Source organism: Psammomys obesus, unplaced genomic scaffold (genome assembly GCF_907164565.1).
Source record: "Psammomys obesus unplaced genomic scaffold, mPsaObe1.curated_primary_1811, whole genome shotgun sequence".
Lineage (NCBI taxonomy): Eukaryota > Metazoa > Chordata > Mammalia > Rodentia > Muridae > Psammomys > Psammomys obesus.
The window spans coordinates 7,340,032-7,361,960 of record NW_026596166.1 but is presented as its reverse complement, the minus strand read 5'-3'; the positions used below and the strand labels follow the sequence as shown (position 1 = coordinate 7,361,960).

The following is a 21,929-nucleotide window of genomic DNA, read 5'->3' as shown; positions in this document are numbered from 1 at the left end:
TGCTACAACAGAGCATTAAGGAGCAAGCCTTCCCTGCATTACAATGCTAGTGGCAAGCCAGTTCCCGTTCCGCTCGGCAGAGCTACACAGACGGGCCCTAGGCCCAGATACCAAGCTGCAGTAGAAAACACGCCTGAGCGCATGGCTCTATGCAAGTCAGGATCACCTGCCTTATAAACTGCTTTTTATTTTATTGGTATTTTACAGGCTTTCTTGGCTACACAAGCAGTCTATCATTTTTCTTTATGGTGTTCTTTGCTCTTGTGGTAAGTTTAAAATATAATGCATTGCTTATTTCATCTCAAAAATGCAACTGTGTTAATGACATCTTTTAACTGTTTTGTGCTGGGCACAGTAGCCTGTTTCCTATTACTAAAAGCACTACTTTTACAAAATAATTAATTTCGGTCACAGGATTATTCTTTTTGTCCATTCTACAGACACTTAAAACACCAATTCAAATTCAGTGTCTTGTGGTTCTGTAGCGAGGGGTACACAGGATTTTTGCTAAGACCGTGGGTGGAGTAGGTCCCTGGGCAGCTGTGGGCTCTGTGGGCCCTGTGGGCAGTGGCCTCTGCTTTGCAGCCAACACATACACTGCATCCTGAAGCTGTGTTCTGTTAAGGAAGTTATAGTTTGTGAGACTCGATTGAAAAGCTCTAAGGAGATGGAATGTAAATGTAATCCTATCTGCTCTGCTTATTCAATATCAAATGTTCCCATAAAGATAGTGTTGGGAATAAATATTTTTCTTCACATGCAGAAAATATATTAAAATGAGCTCCGTTTAACGTATAAAATAATTTAACATAAGGATAAAAGACAATTTTAATTTATGACCTTTTAATTCTAAGTTACATAATATCCGTGTATATGAGATTTTTAAAAAACTTTTTTTCTGGGGCTGTAGAGATATCTCAGAGGTTAAGAGAACTGGCTACTCTTCCAAAGGTCATGAGTTCAATTCCCAGCAACCACTTGGTGGCTCATAACTATCTATAATGAGATCTGGTGCCCTCTGCTGGTGTGCAGGTGTACACGCAGACAGAACATTGTATACATAATAAATAAATCTTAAAAAAAAAAAAAAAACCTTTTTTTTTCTTTGCACTGTAGTTTATTCCACAATATCTAAAGTCAAACCTTTCATAGAATTAAACATTTTTAATTTGCCAAGAATGTATATATTCCAAATAACCTTTTTCTAAGCACTTAAACTTTCCCCTCATTACTGATAAATGAATCAAGGGGAAATTTCACACATAAGCAAGTTATAGAGCCAGCTTCCAAAGCTGTCCAGATAGTCTCTGGATTAGGAAGGCAGTTCAGCTGAGTGTTGGACTTGCCTTCCGTTCCCAGGGCCCACGTGGAAAGCTGGGCATGCTGGTGCTTGCTTGTCATGGCAGTGCTGGGGAAGTTGAGACCAGTGGATCTCTGGGTCTCATTGGCCAGCCAACCTGGCCTGCGCCTACCTGGTGCAGACTGTCTTAAAAAGCAAGATGAATGGCTCCTGAAGAGTGACACCCAGGGTTGACTTCTGGCCTTCACCTGTACATACACACACACAAAACATGCAACCACCTACCACTACATACATGTGCACACAAAGACAAACAACACACACATGTACACACAGCCACCAAACATGCAACCGTATATCCACTATGCATATACGCATCAGTCATGTTTGAGTTACATTTGTTTTTTTGGTTAAGTCATCTTCTGAGACACAGAATAAAATAACTTAAAATAAGTGCACGTAAACCCTGGTTCCACTCTTCGTAAACATTTGTATTATAAGAAATGTTAAGGCTGAAATATTTAACAGTGCTTGACCATTTTTTTTTAATTTACCTACATTAAAACTATCCCCCCCACCTACCCCAGTTGTAATTCAAATGACGAATCTGGCAAATAATCTTTAGGTTTTATACTTCAGGGAGAAGCAGTAAATATCTTCATCATAAGGTAGTTGTGGAGAAGCATCTACATGGTTAGAAGGTATCCCATATACCTTGGGTGGGTCTTAAATGAGTGTGGATAACACACTGAATCGACAAGGCAGAGGTTTCATAGGTACAAGTGTAATTCAGTTTCCACAGTCAATAGCTTAACACAGGTAAACTGTATTGATACAATATGTCTGTCGCCGTTTTTGTTTCTGTTGCAGCAGATACTCTGTAATTTGATGCAGGTTTCTGCTGCAGTAGTCATATGGAAATAATTCTCCTGTATTAATCGTGATGCTCCACAAATCATCTACTTGGATTTCTACCTGTGAGAAGAGTTGAAATTTGGTCTCCAGTGAGACCATGGAGATTATGTTTTTTTTTTTTTTTTTTTTTTTTTTTTTTTTTTTTTTTAATGCTGTCTTATAGATTCTATTTCTACATTTATTTGTTTGTTTGTTTGTTTTCTGAGGCAAGGTTTAACTGTGTAACCCTGGCCGGCCATGAACTCACTATGTAGCCCAAGCTGTCCTGGAATTCACAGAAGTTCATCCTCCCATGCATCCGCCTCCTGAGGGCTGGAATTCAAGGCATGCTCCACCACCTTCAGCCAACTGACTTTGTATGCTATTTTTTTTTTAAAATACGAGACTCCTGTGATCCCCTCCTTTCTTGTGTGTTAATCTCTGCCCATTACTCACCTGTGACTGCATCCCTGCCCACTGATTGTTTTTCAAACCTGTATGTATAAATCTATTACATTTATATTATATATTTTTAGAGTCATTCCAGAAAACATTTTCTTAATTGTACTCTTCAAGCATTGCAGATAAAGCCTCTTCTAGCTCTTCTCCCAGATCCTGATTTTCATTAAAAATTTTGTGCAGAGTTTCCCTTGAGAGTACCCAAATTTAAAAACAAGTTTCAATTTAGCAGTGGCTCAAAGTGACAGTAACAGATGCCTTCATCCTTTTTTATTTTTTTTAACTTACCCTTTTGGTCACCTTGAAGTGAGTCACTAGAGTTGAGGGGGAGGGATTGCTGAGATCTCTGCAAAGGGATTTGGGATAGTGGGAGCTACCCTGCAGAGATGGGTAGGCTTTGAGCAGGGAGGAGGAAGAGGGGCCTTTTGTGCAAGCACATTAAGTATTTTTAGTGCTTGAGGTCATTTTTCTTGTTCTCTTTCCATCCCCCAAAGTTACCTTCTTACCCAGTCTGTCCTCAGCCCAAGCAAGGATGCCCTGTGACTCTGCCCTATCTTGTGGTTGGGTCTCTGCCCATTCCTCATGTGTCTACATCTCTGTCCACTCCATTCCATCATTTAGGTTTGAAGCTGGATGACCCTTTGCACAGGAATCAGCTATAATACTGGGGTTTATGTTAGTGTGAAATCAAGTTGCTAATAATTCTTCCTTTTCAATGAAATAGGTTATATTGCAAGGATTTTGGCTTGAAGGCTTCTAAGTAGCAGATGGCCAAGCAAATAAGAGGTAGTAGCTGTGGCATTCAAGACCTGGTGCTCAGCAACTGCGTTGCTGTCAGAGCCCCCAGTACTGAATTTGGAGTGGCATCAGGGCAGAAAAGAGACCAGGAATAGCCTGGCTTTTCCAGCTACTCTTTCCCTCACCCCACACTCTATCTCTTTAAAGAAAAAAAAAACTTTTCAAGGAAAAAAAAAAAGATAATGAGATCCTTGGTTCCTGTTTTGTTCTTTTGTCTTGATAAATTGATGGTTGAGCTTGGTTTTATACTGAAACCTTACCTGGAAATGCCCAGTTTATCCTTAGCCGCTCTACCACTTTGTAGGTGAGATTTTAAATTAAAAGTGACTCTTGGGTTCACTCATTAACTTAATCCTAAAAGTGTGTGTTTTCTTTAGATTTATCACTGTATAAAATTTTGATTGAATTTGTTAAAATCCCAAACTAGATAAGTTCCAAATAGGAATAGTATTTACTTACTGGTCTCCTGCAAAGACAAATACTTCCTTTCTTCTCTTTGCCCCTTTGTATGCTGGGATTTAGCCTGGAGCAAACATTTACAGAGTAATTATGTGCCTTCAACAAGGGCTACAATGGCAGTGTTGACACAGCCACAACTGTGGCTCTAGGAACGGGATGGCCGCAATTAAGAGTCAAATTCTGAAGCATGTTCATTGATGGTTTCTGGGAAACAGCATCCCTCTGGGTTTCTTTTATTTATTTATTTTTTAAATTTATTTTTACCAGCTGGAGTTCCCTAGCTTTGTGCTCTTATTCTAGCCAGCTTTCTCCACATTCACAAAATAACAAGCAGAAAGAGCGAAGAGGTGAAAAGGAAACATTCATGAGAGTGCCAGCAATGGTGCTGTGTTTTAAAGTCTGTTCATTTCTGCTTGCTTTGTCTGCTACTGACACAAATAATCATATTCTGTGCAATTACCATTGAAAACATGCTTCTTGAGTTGCACTTGAAAAAAAAAAAAAAACAGGGTACTGTTGTGACACAAGAGCATACCTAGTCTATAATGGGCAAGATTCCCATTTTTAATTTTATATCTCTTTAATGAGATGTAAAGCACCCTGTCACCCTCTGCCCAGTGACCATGTTAAAGGGTGACCGCATTCTAGCTGAGGAAGCTAGGAGCATCAAGGAGTCATCTTGTTTGGCATTATTTAAAACCGTGTCCTGCTTGACATCAACTTGTGGTGAATCCTGTTACAGATCATCTAAGTGCTGGTTACATTTGCTTTCATAGGTAGTGATTAAAAAATGGTCCATCCCCTGCCCTGTGACCTTAGATTACATCAATGCAGTCTTTCAGGTAATAATTTTTAGCTTTTTTTTTAACCTTTCAACTAAAATAAGAAATGAAAGACAAATGATTAGTTTTATAATTAATGAAAAAGTAATGGTTACATTGCATTTTAGAACTTTGCTTTGAAGTAATTTGATTTGAAATTCTAGTAGTAATAAATTTATCATATTTGTTGATGTATTCTGACTTTTAATACCTATTGGTTTCTCTTTTCCCCTCAATACTCTTAAACAGTTTTCAAACGCTACAGATGACTGTAAACCAAAGCTCTTTCATTTCTCCAAAGAGGTGTGTAAGTTATTAACAGATACTTTTGGTTGATTTTTCACATTTCAAGTTTTAAGAGATTTGTGTAACAGGGTCTCTTAGGTCTTTGTACCTGTAACTAATTAATTTTCATGAAAGTGCTAAGTATAGGATTGCCTACCAGAAGAATAATATTATTTAACACAGGGTGGCCCATTATGAAACAGCCACCTTTTTCTTTTCTTTCTTTTGGCATGCTTTTAAATGGAGCCTGTTTTAAATGGGCTTTTGCCTAAAAGAACAGATTTACCAAATGTCTGGTCTGGCCAGTAAGGTCCTCTGTGGATACGGTTTTCCTGTTGCGCTCTGGACTTGTAAAGCTAAATCGCCAATTACATCAAAAACTCCTCCCCTGGTGAGTAGGACTTTGGTCTCTAGCTAAACAGCTCCTCACTGGGCCAGCACTGAGTACTGCCAGTACACCTCCTGAACAGCATTCCAGGGGAAATTTATGATGCTCAGAGCAGAGACCAGAAACCAGGTCCCATGCCCACTCCAGGAGAGCTGTAGGATCCTGAAAATACCTGGAAGAGTCCCTGGACACCGGCAGAGAAATGGGGACCGCCGTCTGCATGGTCCCAGCTTTGCCTCTAGTGGGAAAGCTGAGTCTCCTTTTCTTGGGAGTCTCTTCCTGTCTACCTCGTATTTCTGCTGAGATGTTGTTCTGTAGGGCCCAGACACCAGACTCTGCTCTCCTCATTGCACAGCTTTGTTAGTATAGAATGTTAATGTGGTTAGTCCTCCATGCAAAGCTTTGCTTTTTATCCCCAGTTTATAACTAAGAAATGTCTCTCAAGCCTCACAAGGGAGGTCACCACATCTTTCACATGCTAAAGACCTCCACAGGCCTTAAAGATCTAGGTAGGGTAATTGACAAGCTGGGAAACTGAACAGTATATGAAAGAGAATTTGTGACTTAAACTCTCACTCCCCCTAATACAGCTGCAGGGAACACAACTTCCTAGATACTCTATCCCAAAGTAGGTCTTCATCTGGAACTTCTTTTGGTGACGAGCCTAATGCTAGCTAAAAAGAAATATTTTTAGACCAGAAAAGAGAAAATAAATCATTACCATCCATTTGTTAAAGACAGTACTTTAATTTAGAGGGTAACTTTTGGCTTTCTGGTTTTCTCTGGCTCTTGTTAAGTATCCTAATAATAATTTTTAAAGAAACGTTAAGCTTATGTATTACATGGTATCCCAAGGAGTTTTTCAGGTCTAAAAGTAATGATCTTTGTGCTCATTAAGAAAGATCTTGGTCAAAGATTCTGGCAGTACAAAGATGTGGCTTCTATTTTTAGTGCCTACTTCCATTGGTAAGTAAAAGCAGATTTGAAAACATTGGCATTATTGCTTGGGGTAATGAGATGTATTTCAATTGGGCCTACCTTAAAATGACTGAAAATTATAATAAGATGAATTTAAATGTAGCAGCTTATGTCTCATCTAATCCAAAGAGTCTAGAAGGTGGTGATGGTAACAGAGCAGCATGAGAATGAGAGACCAGCCAGAAGCTGTTCTGGTCAGGGTAAGCAAGCTACCTGTAAGCTGCAGTTCTCTCTCTCTCTCTCTCAAAAGTCTCAAAAGAGATCATTTTTGAGAGATAAAATAAATTTGACTAAGTTGTTTTTAAAAAGAACTTTATTGTTGGGCTGGCAAGATGATGCCAAGCCTGATGGCCTGACTTTACTCACCAGGACTCACATAGTGGAAGAAATTGACTCCTACTAGTTACCCTCTGACCTCTGACCTCTGCAAGTGCATGGTGGCATGGGTGTGCGGGCATAGACATACACAAAATAAATAAATAAAAATAATTAAAACATAAAGCCTTAGTCTATTATCAAATAAAACTGGAGCAGCGTTTAATGATTTCTTTTGTTCTATATTTTTTTCAGAGCGTTTATGCCATACCAACCATGGCTTTTTCATTTCTCTGCCATACCTCAATATTGCCCATATACTGTGAGCTTCACAGGTACTGTAGAATGCTGGAAATGTGTATTTACCTCTGGGGCTTTCAGATTGAATCTCATTCTCATTTATGAATCCTTCCCTGTTGTGCTGAATTCTGACTGTTAGTTTAAAACAAACAAACAAACAAATAAGGCACCAAGAGTTAATTCTGGGCTCATTGGGAATGTTGCCAGTGGCACCGTCTTTGTCTCGGAGAGTCCACTTGTAAATTCCAGGGGGTAGCCATTGATGAACTCAACGATTGTCTGAGAAGTCCCAACTGGCCCGAGATGGTTGTTCCGTCAGGTGTGATTCAGATCGCTGCTTTTGTCAGCCTTTTCCTTTTTTGTGTTTCAGCCCCTCAAAGAAAAGGATGCAGAATGTAACCAACACAGCAATTGCATTCAGCTTTCTGGTTTACTTTGTGTCTGCCCTCTTTGGATACCTCACTTTTTATGGTGAGTATATCCTTAATTCTTAATCAGTTACGTGAGGAAGGAAGCACAGGTGACCTCACCCCTGCCTGTGGCCTTTCTTTCTGCCTTTGCCAGCAAGTTCATCGGTTCAGGCCACATTTCAGCACTGTGGCAGCTTTGTGGCCTCCCCCGTCTCTGACAGGTAAATCAGGATTAAGATTAAGGACTCCATAGGAAAATGTTTCCTCCTTTTAGATTTTTGTTTTTATTTTTAATTATGTGTATGTTTGTGTGTAAGTGTGAATTTGTGCTTGTGAGTGCAGTGCCAGTGGAGGCCAGAAAAGGGTCCCTGCAAGCTGGAGTTACAGGGAGCCGTCAGCCGGCCAACTTTCGTGTCCAAGTCCTATTCCTGTGAGAGCAGTACAGGTTCTTACGGCTAAGCCATCTCTCCAGCCCTGAAATTTTTCTTAGACTTTTATGTAAAATTTCAAGCATATTGGTGCCTCTATAAAATAATGATTTGGGTCTTTTTAAATTGCATATGCAGTGCTGGGGGTCCATGGCAGCGCACACTTTTAATTCTAACACTCGGGAGTTTGAGGCTAGCCTGGTCTCCATGGTGAGTTCCAGGCCAGCCAGAGCTACACGGTGAGATCCTGTCTCAGAAAAAAAAAAAAAAATTACACATTCAGCGTGTTAGACTCTATATGATAAACTTAGAGGTTAGGAGTGTAAACCATCTCCATAATTACAAAAGAGCATCTGAGGAAAAGATAGTACAGAGCGCTCCGCTGTCGGGCACCTCTGCCTTCAGACCTCACCTTCCCAGCATGCGCTTGAGCACACTGCTGCCTCCTAAACACACCTGTAAACTTGTAAAGCATAAGCAGAGTTCTCCTTTGTTTACTTAGGAAACGTTTCCTGAATAGCTTGTTGGGGTTTTTTTTTTCCCCCTCTTTCAACAAGAGCGTCAAGAACTAAAACAGAAGTCTAGATTAAGAAAGAAAAGATGAGCAAAATTCACAAACAGTCACACCGTAACACACAACACTCAGCTCACCCGATTGTGAGTGTGCTTGCCAGCGAGTAACTGTTTCCATAGTAACTGCAAGTAAATGGCTGTTTCCAGGTGGAGATACTTATCTGGTGGCGATCTGCTTGACGGCCTTGTGTGCCTTCAGGTTTTAGACTGCTGTGGTCACTGGCTGTAGACCTTCAATGATACTTCCCTCCCCATTTTCTTGTACCGCTGCATTTCATAGGCCCATTGAGAAAAATACTGCTTTTGAAACCCAACAGATCTGGGTCATGTAACTAACTGTCAATACCCTAACTACCCTATAACCTGAAGTAGCTTCAGCTCTAATCTGTAATGTGAGCCTAACTGCATAGGATTATAGCCAGGCAGAAATGAGTTCTGTATACAGCCCTCCTGTAGTATTGGGCACGTAATAGCCCTTCCCAAATGGGGGTTGTTTATAGCTGTAAACTACCATCATCCTAATTATTCCATTATCTCAATTAACAATTATAATTTTAGGTACCCTATTTCAGCATCGTGCTTCTAATTCTTGAGTGCATGTTGCATGTATGCTCAGGTACATGTGTGCACATGTGTAGGTGGAAGTTACATGACAGCTTCGGGTGTCATTGTTCAAGAGCCAGCCACCTTGCTTTTTTGAGGCAGGGTCCCACCCCTGGCCTGGAATTTACAAGTAGGCTGGGCTGGCTGGTCAGCAAACTGCAAGGACTCTGCCTGTCTTTGCCTCCCCAACACCGCGATTGTACGCACAGGCCGCCACACCCAGACGATTTCTAAGATGGAGTGTAAGGACTGAATAAAGATCCTCATAGCTGCGAGGTAGCAATTCTATCAACGGAGCCCCCTCTCCAGCCCCTCTTACTATGACAGCCTTTCAGTGTGTGCTCTATTGTCATGGCATTTTCTCTGCGTGCTCTATTGCCGTGGCAATTTCAGTGTGTGACACATTCACCGTTCTGTCTGTTTCTTCCTTCTTGTCTGTCATTTCACCAGTAACAAAGGTTGTGCCGATCATAGAAGGTTGAGCTTGCATTTTAGCCTGCTGCAGGGTGAGAGTAGTGGAATTTTGTGTGTATCATCCAGAAAAGCATGCCTCCCTGGCTGAGCACAGGGTCTGCTCCAAGGGAAGCAGGAAAGGGATGCTCAGTGAGCCGGCATTTAAGCAAGGGTCAGGCATTTTCCTTGGATTACTTCTCTCCTCACGACAACTCAGATGGGTTGGTTTAGATTGAGTAATGAGGTCGCTACCTTCAGATAGTACATGGAACCAGAGCTTGGATTCATTCTTTCTCTAAGTCTGGTGCCTTCAACGCTTGCTGCCTCCAACAAACATAAAACCCAGCCCATATTCCTTTATTCTAGGTTCTAATTAAAGTGAACTTTAGGAAACTGTGGCTCACCAAGCCCCCGTTATATGTCTGTCTGTCATCTGTGCAGATGAAATGTTTCCTGGAGAGGGATTTGCCGAGCTATCAAGTAAAGCTGTCAGGGAGCCTCTAACCTAACCCCTTCTCCACAGTGCATGGCTGCCAGATGCTGTACATTGAAGGAACGCACAGGTGATAGGGTCACGCAGCTGGTGGGTACCTGACAGACAATAATGCCCTCCCAAAGACAGAAGACCCATGGGAAATAATAGTTTGTTCCTTGCAGTACTTCTTTTCTCCCCGTTGTTAATCATACTCAAAGAAATGCCTTCTATTGCAGCTTTCAAATGGTATAGACAAAGCTGTCTGTGACAGAAAAAAAATAAAAAATAAAAAACAAAAAAAACTTGTTTGTTTGGTAGGCCTAGCCTAAAGTTCAAGCTTATAAAGTTCAAGCTTATAATTCATCTTTTTAGGTTAGCAGTTTTATCCTAAATCAGTAAAGTGGCCTGTTGGGGAATGAAAGGCATCTTTCTGAAATAAGCCCATACTATTCTTTCTGTTGCCTTATGGAAATCTTCTCGGTGTGAGCAGGCAGCCACATGATACCAGTGGTACAAAAATCACCATCAGGTCCTTTCCGAAATCTGTAACACTTTCTCTGAGTTCAAAGAAGTGTACTATAATCTGCTCCTTATATAAGTATATAGGGTGGCTGCCTGAGAAGGGTTTCTAGTGAATGCAGTTATTAAGGCTTCTGGAACTGATCGGACTTTATCCAGGACTCTGAAAGCTTAGTTAGTATGGGACTTCTGTCAGATTAAGGGGCTCTGTAAGCATCAACCCACATTAACAATGTTGGTTCTAATCACAGATGTTAAAGAGGAAAAGCATTTCTCTGGTGAGCCAGGCCAGTGCCCAGGCATTGGGTAACCAGGCCATTTTAATGTCTGCAAGGTTGTTAAGCAAGGAGTGTTAATAGCTCATTTTATGATTCAGAAAATGGAAATGAAGTAGTTTGCTATATTTCTCCAAAGACTCGCAAGTATCTCACAGATCTGGAAATAGAATCCAGATTTCTTGGCTGTTGCCAGTTCCCCCACCTAGTCCCATTCTTCATTCTGTAATTTTTGTCTCTAGCACTATAGACAAATGCCTTTCTCTCCCGTCTGTGATCTCTAGCCTGGCTCGGAGTTTCCTTACTTTAGTGATTATGGCACTAGCTTTCTGGTTTTGTGTTTCTGATATTTTTCTTTTGCTCTGTACTTATGTGTAGTTCAGGTCATAATACACTCCTCTTTCTGTCTTAGGTACATTCCTCATCGCTGCAACAAAACACCTAAGGTGCAAAGCAACCTGAGGGGAAAGGGTTTATTGTGGCTCACAGTTCAAGGTTACAGCCCTTCCTGTCAGGGAGGGCACAGTGGCAGGAGCTGCTCAGAAGACTCGGGAGGCATGAGATTCTGTCTAAGGTGCTTTCTTCTTCTTTTACAGTCCAGTATCCCGGTCCATGGGATGGCACCATCCGCTGAGCCTCCCCTGACACCCTCCCTTTAGCTAACCTAACCAAGATAATCCCCACAGGCATGCCAGAGATCCATCTCCCAGCTATATAGAACTCCTGAAACTGGCAATCGAAACTAACCTCACCCTCCTAAGCCGTGCCTCTGGCTTGTCAGATCTAGTGTAAACCCTGCAGGGCCGTCTCACTGGGGCTTCGGTGCCTCTGCCATTCCTTTGCTCACTGCCCTCAGTGCCCTCCTGCTCATCATGCCAGCTGCAGTGCTCACTTCCTCAGACACGTTCCCTTTGCTTCTGCTGGTGCTGCATCTTCACTCTAGAGCCTCTCCTTCCACAGCCAAGGATGTCAGCACACATAGCAACTCCTCCCATGCACTCAGCAGCTCTGAAGGTCTATGAATTATTGTCATCTGAAGACATAAAAATTAAGAAGTCGCTGGTCCATTTGTGGCCTTGTAGTCTCCGTTTAGACTCACCATAGCTCTTTGTTGAAACCTGCTTCTGCCACCTAGGTTTTGTTCATGATGTGTGAGCTTGTCTCTTGTGTCTTTATGGGTTCCTCTTATCTCCTAAGACCTAGAAAAGCAGAGGTAGGTCAAACTGCTCTTTGTCCATGGGTTCTGAGGTGTGGTAACACCCTCGTTCTTCCTCAGGTGACCTAGGCGAGGGAAGCTACCAGGAGGAATGTCTGGCTCCTTCTCTCAGTCCTGCCTCTGGCTGGCCTGACTTACCAAACAAGCCATTTTCTTACCACTTCGTTTTCTCTTTTACACAAGATGAAAACAGACAAAGCTGATAATTTGCACAAAACACTATGCGGGCTCTAGAAACAATCCCTGAAAGTATGCTCTTGAGAAAACACTGGTATTAAGGGAACACTTTATCCCAGAAGTGTGGGGTGTTCTGTTCTGTCCCCCTGCTGTGAATCCTCAGGCAAACCGCCTGGCCCTTGGTCCTTTTGAGCCTCCGTATCTCATATTGCTCTGGTGACCAAATTCAGCAGTGTATATACAAACACTTTACAGACACAAGGGTGTAAACCCTTTCCTTAAAACTAGAGACAAGTTCTAAGGAGTTAGCTTTGCTTTGTGTTTTGTTTTATTTTGTTGTTTTTGTAGCTAGGCCTCACTGGCCTGGAACATGTTAGGTAAACCAGGCTAGCCTCAAATTCACAAAGATCCACCTGCCTCTGCCTTCCCGTTGCTATGACAACAGCCACACACCACCACACCTGGTTAAAGAGAATTTTTTTTTATTTTTAAATTTAACTTTATTTATATATTTATTTATTACAACTTATTCACTGTATCTCCACTACAGCCTTCTCCCTTATCTCTTCCCAGTCTCACCCACCCTCCTTCTTCTCCCCCTATGTCCTTTCCCTAGTCCCCTGATAGGGGAGGAACTCCTCCCCCTCTCTCTAACCCTAGCTTATCAGGTTTCACCAAGGCTGGCTGCATCATCTTCCTCTGTGACCTGGCAAGGCTGCACACACACATACTCCCAATCCAGGGAGAGGTGATCAAAAAGCCGGCCATTGAGTTCATGTCAGAGACAACCCCTGTACCCCTTACTAGGGAACCCACTTGGAAACCGAGCAGCCAATGGGCTTCCTTTGAACAGGGGTTCTAAGTCCTCTCCATGCATGGTCCTTGGTTGGAATATCAGTCTCTGCAACACCCCCTGGGCCCAGGTATTTTGGCTCTGTTGTTTTCCTTGTGGAGTTCCTGTCCCCTCCAGGACTTTCTATTGCTCTCTTCTTCCATACGGATTCTGGCATTCTGCTCAAAGTTTGGCTATAAGTCTCAAAGCGATATTCTTACATATAAATTTTAGTCCTCATTTTGGAGATTCTGTGTGTTCTGGTTTAAAGTATCTTAAAAGAATACAAAAACAGTGTATGGGTTGGCAAGATGTCAGAGTGTATGTGGGCTGGCAGGATGTCTCAGCAGGTAAGAGCACTTGCCACCAAGCCCAGTGGCCTAGGTTTGATTCTCAGGACCCACACGGCAAAAGGAGAGACCAACTCGCACACATTGTCGTCTGAGCTCCACATGTGCGTTGGCACAGGCACCCCCACAAAAGTAAGTAAATGCAGCACATTTTAGAAAGAAGTGTACATCTCAAGAAAATACCCAGTACCTTTGTATATCACAAGACCCTGATTGTTGCTATTGTTGTTGTAATTTATTTACAGACAAAGTGGAGTCAGAGTTACTACAAGGTTATAGTAAATACTTGCCACACGATGTTCTTGTCATGGCTGTGAAGCTATGCATACTATTCGCTGTGCTTTTGACAGTCCCTCTAATCCACTTCCCCGTAAGTATGCCTAAAGGTTTTGTTGCTCAGCGTCGTGGCTCCCTAATATGGCAACGCTAATTCTTTGCAGACCAGAACCTTTGAATCACATCTAGTCTTGTGTATCTTATTCATTTGTCAAGTAATTGATCCAAGGCCTCATACTAGCATATGGTCCCATGAAAGCACAAAAATAACAGTGAACCTCGAAGCTAATTTGTGCTTTCTGAGATTTAGTTTAGATTTACCTCTCCCTCAGTTTTGTTTCCAATTTAGAGACTATAGTTCTAAAGTTTTTTGGGGTTTTATTTTTTGGCGGGGGGCTGTCTTTGTGTATTCTGTTTTCAAAAGAATGTGCACAAAGAAGAGAAAGTCAAGTCAGCAAAAAATAAGCTCCTCTTGGTCTATTGCAGGTTTCTTAACCAAGGGAGAAGCCAGTTCACTCTTAGACCGTATACTTGTCCTAGAATGTAAGAGGCAGAGCAGTCTCCCATTCTATATGCAGTCGCCACACTTAAGAATCTTAAGAATTTCCGTGAAAATGAAAACAACAGCTTTGGGTAGAAATGCTTGTGTATGGGTGTCTTGAACTCCTGTGAGTTTCTAAAGACTGGGACCTTCAGGAACCCTCGCTCCCCGCTGTGAGACTGCAGGGTCAGAGGTCCCGCATAAACTTGTGGGCTGTGGTTGCCAGTGGCATGCCCTAGCAATGGAAGATTGGGAAACATTTTTGTTTTGTTTTATATTTATGCGCCATGGAACAGATAACAGAAATAAAACAGAAAATGGTATTTCTCTTCCATGCCATGTTCTTTTTTGTTGTTGTTGTTTCTGCTTGAAAAGTTTGTTTGTCTGTTGAATTTAATGAGAATTGTTCTTTGTGATTTCATAACATAGTGTTATTGCTTGTAATTCTTTAAATTACAAAACCGAAAAAAATTGCCTGTGAAACTTTTGTGTGGAATTTAAGCAAAATAATTTTTATGAAGCTCACTGAGAAGGGTTTATGTGTATAAAAATACCGCATAATGATAGTTTATGCTGTGTCTGGGGAATATAAATGATTTGGAGTAAAAATATTATGGTTACTATACATGTGTTTCTCTAAGCAAATGCTATGCCTTTGATCCTTTCCCTTTGCCCAAATCTCTCTTTTTCTGCTCTACAGGCCAGAAAAGCTTTAATGATGATACTTTTCTCAAATTTTCCATTTTCATGGATTCGGCATTCTCTGACCACATTAGCGCTCAACACTATTATTGTTTTACTTGCAATATACGTTCCTGATATTAGAAATGTATTTGGCGTTGTTGGTAAGTTCTGCGTGTGCGCGCACGAGCCCGCGCACACACACACACACACACACACACACACACACACACACACACACACCACAGGGCGGGGGGGATGGAAGGGTGTCTCAGTGGTAGAGCACTCCCCGGCCGAGACCTTAGACTGGATGTCCAGCTCACAAGAGTAAAGGGATAATGAAGTCAGCACTCACTCAGCCGAACTGACGGGTCTGTTTCTTCTCCTCTCTACCCTTGTAGGCGCCAGCACATCAACCTGCCTGATTTTTGTGTTCCCAGGGCTATTTTATCTTAGACTCAGCAGAGAGGATCTTCTCTCATGGAAAAAGCTTGGGGTAGGTTGTTTTGTTTTCAACTGTTTAGGACTTCCATTTTAAGAAATGGTTGCTGTTTAAGAAATGGTTATTACTATGTCTAAGAAGACAGTGCATCTTAATATACAAAGTACACTTTGGAGTCAGGCAAGATGGCTCATGCCTGTAATACCAGCTCCTAGAGGACTGAGGCAGGAGGATTGCTGAGTGTTTGAGGCTAGCCTGAGCTACAGAATGAGACCCTGTATACTGACACTGAGTGAAAGAAAGAATGGCAGGGAGAAGGGCGGAGGCTCACACTCATTGTCTCCTTTGTCTCCACAGGCTTTGTCCCTGCTTGTCACCGGTGTCTTGATTGGGAGCTTCAGTTTAGCGCTCATCGTTTTTGACTGGGTCAACAAATGAAAGAATTTTTTTTTCTATTATAAAGAATAACTTACCTCTGTAAACAAGAAGGGATCATTCTGGAAGGTGCTGCATATAAAATTCACACTCTTAGGAAAACTCTTAACAGAAAAGCAGGACAGACCATCAGTATGCGATAAAATGTAGTCATTTTAAATTTAACCAAAATTAGAAGGACTCAAAATGTTGTTTCTGAATAGAGTTACTCTTTTGTTTGGGAGTTTTGTTTTTTGTATTTTGTTTTTGAGACAGAATCTGGCTGTGTAGACCAGGCTGGCCTTGAACTCACAGCATTCTGTCTGCTGCTACTTCACAGCTGCTGGGGGTAGAGCCATGTGCCATCATCCTGGCGCATGCCTGGCATTTATGACTTAAAAAAAAAAGTAGCCTTTATTTTTTAGAGCAGTCTAATGTTTCAGATATACTGAGCAAATGAAATAAGGGATTCTGTGTGGCGCCATACTCCATCCCCTGTAGCTTTCTGCTGTGCCTCTCGTGTCAGTACAACACAGTACATGCAGGAAGGCTAAAGTCCACGGTCGACATTAGGCTTGTTCCTGGTCACCACTCATCTTTTTACCAGAATGCCGTGGTTGGAATCCTGCAGGATTGTGTGTCCCTTTCTGACCGACTTCATTGGCTTCATAGCTTGTTTCCTTTTAGTACCAAGTAATATCCCTGTTATAGTGATCTATCAAGTTTGCTCATCTGCTTCACCTCTTGGACCTTTCTACTGCTTCCAAGTTTCGCCATCCATCAATAAAGGTGCTAAAAATGTTTGTGCGCAGGTTTTTACATGATTGTGTTTTCAGTGTGGGGGGGAGGGTAAACATTAAGGAACACATGCTACATTGTAAAGGTATTTTTAGCCTTAGAAGAAACTGCCAAACTGTCTTCCAAAGCAGTTGTAACATTTTGCGTCATTGCCAGCACCTAGAGAGATGCAGTGGCATCTCTGGTTTGAGATTCCCCAGCGGCATGATATGGGCATTGCACAAGCTTCTGCGTCCTCTGCATATTTTCTTAGATGAATGTCTAACTAACTCTTTTGCCCATTTTTAAGTTGGGTTGTTTGCTCGTTGCTTAGTTTTACAACTTTGTGTGTATTGGATGCTTGTCTTTGAGATAAGTATTTGCAAAGATTTTCTCTCAGTCTGGACCTTGCCTTTCCATTTTTCTAACAAGCTTTCACAGAGCAAAAAGCTTTTATGTTAACTATAAAGAATCAGGGGTCCAAAAAGATGGCCCAGTGGGTAAGAGCACTCATTGCTCTTCCAGAGGACTCAGGTTCAATTCCCAGCACCCAAATCGCAGTTGATAACCAAATGTAGCTCCATTTCTGGTGGATTCAGCACCATCTCCTGACCTCTGCAGCCACGAAGCACACACATGCCCCATAGACATACATGCAGGCAAAATACTCATACACACAAAACAAAACATTAAAGTATATGTATTGACTGAACCGGCAGCTGTAAGGGTTCCGATCGGCAAGGTATGGAGAGCGATGACCAGCGATGAGAAACAAGGAAGGTGAGAGGTAAAGAAAACAAGCTGTAGCTGGGACCAGAAAGTCTTGCATAAGCTAATGGCTTATGCCAAGCTAGGTCACGAAGCACACCATTGTATGTACTGTTTCCTGGGGGCGGGGGAGGGGCAGAGGCAGGGGACCAAGGCCAGCAGAGGGCTAAGTCGGACATGCTGAGAAAAATACCATGGTCCTCCGACACAGCTGCCTAAAGACTGATAACTGTAGCTCAGGGGTGAAAGCCAGGTCCCAAAACTATGACTTTGACTCTTGAGCCCTAGACAGGTTTGTCAAGTCCACTCACGACAAGGACACAGAACTAAGGTTCCCATTGTCCTTTTAGCAGGACTTGTCTGGCTCCCCACAATATATGAAGACTATTTTTGTTTTATTACATTTATACACAAAATTGACTCTTAGTGCATGGATTAATGTCAGTGTCAGTCACTGATAGGGGAACTGAGATTTCTCCACTGGGTACGGCCCTGCCTCCCCTCCCAGTTTTTGCTGAGATGTTTTTCTGTTTGCTCTATGTATGTTTGAAAATTCTCCAAACCTCAGTTTGTCATTATAATATGTGACCTTGTTCTTGGGAAACAGACAAATATTGATGGTCTGCCTCATACTTTGTTTAGAAATTGCAAAATACTGCTTTCTGCCCATTGACAATGATTCCCAGTTGGAGATCTAGAGCTCTTCTGCCATGAGGACGCTGTGTAAATAGCCCACGCCCACCCCCACCCCCACTCCCGGTTTGGCAGGCCGCCAAAGCCAGGATGCATCAGTAAAAAAAAAAAGCTGCTGCTGCAGTTGACTTGTAAAGTAGGGAGTTTCATGCAAAGCGATGACTTGCATATATGCAAATATACACATTTGCAGGAGTCCTCTTGCCTTCCACTTAGGAAAGAGACTGCAACTTTGGCAACAGAGCTTCTCTTTTGAAAAGATCAAAGAGAAGGTTGGCAACCTGAGAGCGCTGGGTACAATGGGGGAAGGCCAGGCTTTGGGGTAGGGAGAGCTAGATTCAGATCTTAATGTAATTCATACAACCCTTAACTTGTAAGCCTCTACTTGCAATTCCGTGCAAGCAAATCGATACCCATTTTTAGGACTGTGTTGGGAGGAGGGTGGTGAATGACCTTTGATAAGTTAGATGCAGACCAAGTAGGCTCTCTTACTGAGGTTTGTCCCTTGTCTCTGACTGGTCCCTTATCTGGAGCAGTAAAATGAAATTATTTTCGCCCAAGGGCATGGAAACAAGTCTTGGACTTGCATGTCTTTTACCTTCTGAGTCTCTTTAGCCTTCAGTCCCCTGGAGCTGGCCCCAGAAGCAGAGGTTAGTGCTTTCCCACAGTCCCAGCCAGCTGTGTGCTTCCACTTAGCCCCGTTCTGAAGCTAGTTACTCAATGCCCCCAGCCCAGGCAGGCAAGCATGGCCTCTCATCTGGCTTCAGGTCAGAGCTCATCGATTAATGAGCTACTGGTACCCTCCTCTTCTGTGTATGAAATAATGCCCATAGATGTTCAGCTGCTTAAATAAATCTTAACTCTAGTAATACCAAAATAACCCCAAATCTACAACAGATGCAAGGCTGCCCCCAGGGGCAAATGTGAAGTGTGGTGACAGCTGGGCATCAATTAATACATTTGTCACCTGTTCATGAGATAGTACCCTGGGAGATTTGGCAAGAGACAAATAGCCTTTGTAACACTGCACAAAAAATTGAGTTACTATCAAGGAAAATAATTGGTGGAGGTGGTCGGTTTGGCTATAACATTCTGTCTTGCCTGATTGCCTATGTGAGTCACATTTTCTGTGAATTTGGAGGAAGCTGCTGAGAAGGCTAGCAAGAGCCATGGCCCCTTCATAACCTCGTCCGAGTACCCCCCAGCATTTTTTTTTTCTGGGAAATATGGGCCTTCTCCTTATGGGCTTAATGGTCATAATTTATTAGGTAATAACTATTTAAAATAAAACTGAGAAACGCACAAAACACACTTTTCTAACATTTGGAGAGTTATTTGCTAAATTAAAAGACAAAATGCCAAGACTGTAAATTACTTTCATATGTTCAGAGCGAATGTTTAAGTTGCATTTTTTTTTTTTAACAGAATGTTTACTCATGAGCTTAGCATTTAAACGGTTAAAACAAGCCTTTGAAGTTAACACTCCATTAAGATGAATGGGGGTAATTCACACCTCTGCTGGGGCTGTATTATTTCAGTCTGGCTGTGGGGAAAACAGGACAGCAGCATGTTGATTTACTGGGCGAAGGTCCTTTAAACACCCTTTGTTCTTGTGGTGGTGGTTTCTTTTGTTTGTTTGCTTGTTTTCCTTTTTTCACCTAGAAACAGGATCTTAGGGTCCTCGCTGCACTTAGGTGGGGAGCTGGGGTCTTGAAAGATGGTAGTCTACCGTCTGCTGGGTCTGCCTGTGACTTGATGGGCAGCTTGTGACCAGGCCAACTCAAGCTTTGTTCAGTTCCACCGTGCAAGGTATTCTTTAAAGTGTAGTTCAGTCCCCTGGAAATTGCACTGACAGAAAAGGCAGGGATGGTCCATTTTCAGGTCAGCCTCACATAGGCCTCTCATAAGTGAGTTAAGAATTAATTGGCTTTCTTGTACCTTTAAAAACTTTATTTTTGCAAAGTTTTATATTCTTATTTCTCTGTATGTACGTCTGCCTCTAAAAGCCGGGCATGATGGTACACGCCTTTAATCCCAGCAGGCTGAGGCAGATGGATCTCTGTTAAGTTTGAGGCCAGCCTGGTCTACATAGAGATTTCCAGAAAAGCCAGAGCTTTTGAATAAAGAGACCCTGTCTCAAAAGGGGATGGGGGTGAGGGAACCTTAAGAACTTTTTTGTGATCCTCAAAATGACTCAAGATAAAGCCCTTGTGGCAAGCCTGACCGTCCAGCTCCACAAAGTTGTCCTCTGACCTCATAACTGACACACTCTACATCCCCATGTCAGCTTGCTCTCTCTGTCTCTCTCTCTCTCTGTCTCTCTCACACACACATACAAATGGCAAGTAAAATAAAGCTTTTTTTAAAAAAGAACTTTTCCCAATTCCTGTGGTAGATCAGCAAGGAAGGATTCCTTTTCAGCGCGTCGATTGTAGCAGCGCTCAGGTCTGTGTTTGAAGTGTGTATCCCGCTCATTGACCGTGCTAAAACCATTTTAACGTGAGAGGATTCATTTTAGAGCCTGGGACTGAAGTGTTCTTAACACACATAAAATGGCTAACTTTGTATGAAAGTTAATGAATTTGAAAGATCTCTCTTTTTTTTAATTTTTTATTGTGGGCAAGTTTCTCTCCTTTCTCTGCATGTTTGCAGGATCAGGTTACTGGGGGCCCTGTGGGGAGCTGGGGGAGCTGGGAGTGGAGGCTTCTCCTCTGCATCCATCCACACAGTGCTGGTGCTGCCAGTGGGATGTGGAGAGACAGAAGGGAGAGTGGGGGGACGAGGGATCCATGGGAGCTGTGCTGGCTTTGCAGCCGCCTTGGGGTGACAACCCCCCCCCATGCTAAACATGTTCTGACGTCATAACATTTGACCGTAGGACATCTCAGAAGCTTCTATAGTACTGAGAAGTTTGCTCTCTAAAATAAACGAATGGGTTCCTCACTCTTCTGCCTGGACTTTGGCAGTCCTTCGTCTGTGGGGTAGAGAAATTGGAAAAGGAACGTGGGTGGAAGATGTGTGGATCTTCAGGCATGGTTTCTTCATGGAGTGGCAATTCTCTCTCTGCCTCTCCGATGGCAGGCCATTGTCCCAACTCACCACACAGCCAGTCCAGAAGAGCAGGGAGACTCAGCTTGGCTGTCAGCCAGGTGGACAGGTGGGCATGAGAACTCCAATTACCTGTGGGACAAAGTAGAAGGTTGGAAGGGAAATTGAGCTGCCGGGGTGGAGGACAGATGGCAGAAAAGACGCTGTAACATGGGATGCTATTTTAAGAAAATGTAGGTGACCTTTAGAAAAACATCTCTCACTTGTTTGAATGTATGTATGTTTATCTAATGTCAACAGTGGACTGAAGGGCAGAAATAAGTAGTTACCTAATATTATAAGGCCCAGGGATTGTGCTGGTCCTAGAGTCACAAAGCTAGGAGCTAGCTGTCCATCTTGCCTGAGAAGGAGAGTTCAGAAAAGCTTCTTCAGATAGACCCGGATCATTGAAACTGCTCAAAGGGAGATTTGTGTGCACATTTCCATGTGCGTGTGCGTATGTATGTGTGTGCTCATGTGTGCATGTAGGCCGAGGATATGAGTACCAAACGTAACGTGGTTCACTGCGCGCACGTGTGTGTGTGTGTGTGTGTGTGTGTGTGCGCACGCGCGCGCACTTGTGTGTGTTCCTTGCATAAGCAGAGTCCAGAAGAACGGCAGTTCTGCTGCTCTCTCCCTTTGAAACCGTCTCTCTACCACACTCAGCTTGGGTGCTCGGATCCAAACTCAGGTCCTCCTTGTCCAGCATTCCCCTGGCTCTTAACCATCTTTTCAGCCTAGTGAGATGGCCTCACTGTTAGAGACCAGGCTGGCCTGGAACTCACTGGGTAGCCAAATTCCCAGTTATCTTCCTGCATCAGACTGCTGAGTCTTGGGTGCCGGCATGAGCTACCACCCCATGCCTGTCTGGCTCTTCCTGAGGATTTGTGACACTTGAAAACTGCTTTCCTCTCAACCAGGAGAGGTATGCTCTGTTTCTTC

General features: G+C 42.7%; 1 protein-coding gene across 1 annotated transcript in view; it reads left to right on the top strand.

Moving 5' to 3' along the window:
• Positions 1 to 16,465, top strand: part of Slc38a6 (solute carrier family 38 member 6) — a 66,375-nt gene extending 49,910 nt beyond the window's left edge. The window contains exons 8-16 of the mRNA XM_055595469.1: positions 208 to 266; positions 4,687 to 4,752; positions 4,981 to 5,034; positions 6,953 to 7,032; positions 7,368 to 7,468; positions 13,554 to 13,678; positions 14,826 to 14,970; positions 15,208 to 15,302; positions 15,606 to 16,465. Coding sequence (XP_055451444.1) covers positions 208 to 266; positions 4,687 to 4,752; positions 4,981 to 5,034; positions 6,953 to 7,032; positions 7,368 to 7,468; positions 13,554 to 13,678; positions 14,826 to 14,970; positions 15,208 to 15,302; positions 15,606 to 15,686 — 806 coding nt within the window. The 3' untranslated portion in view covers positions 15,687 to 16,465. The remainder of the gene's footprint in view (positions 1 to 207; positions 267 to 4,686; positions 4,753 to 4,980; positions 5,035 to 6,952; positions 7,033 to 7,367; positions 7,469 to 13,553; positions 13,679 to 14,825; positions 14,971 to 15,207; positions 15,303 to 15,605) is intronic.
• Positions 16,466 to 21,929: the final 5,464 nt, after the last annotated feature.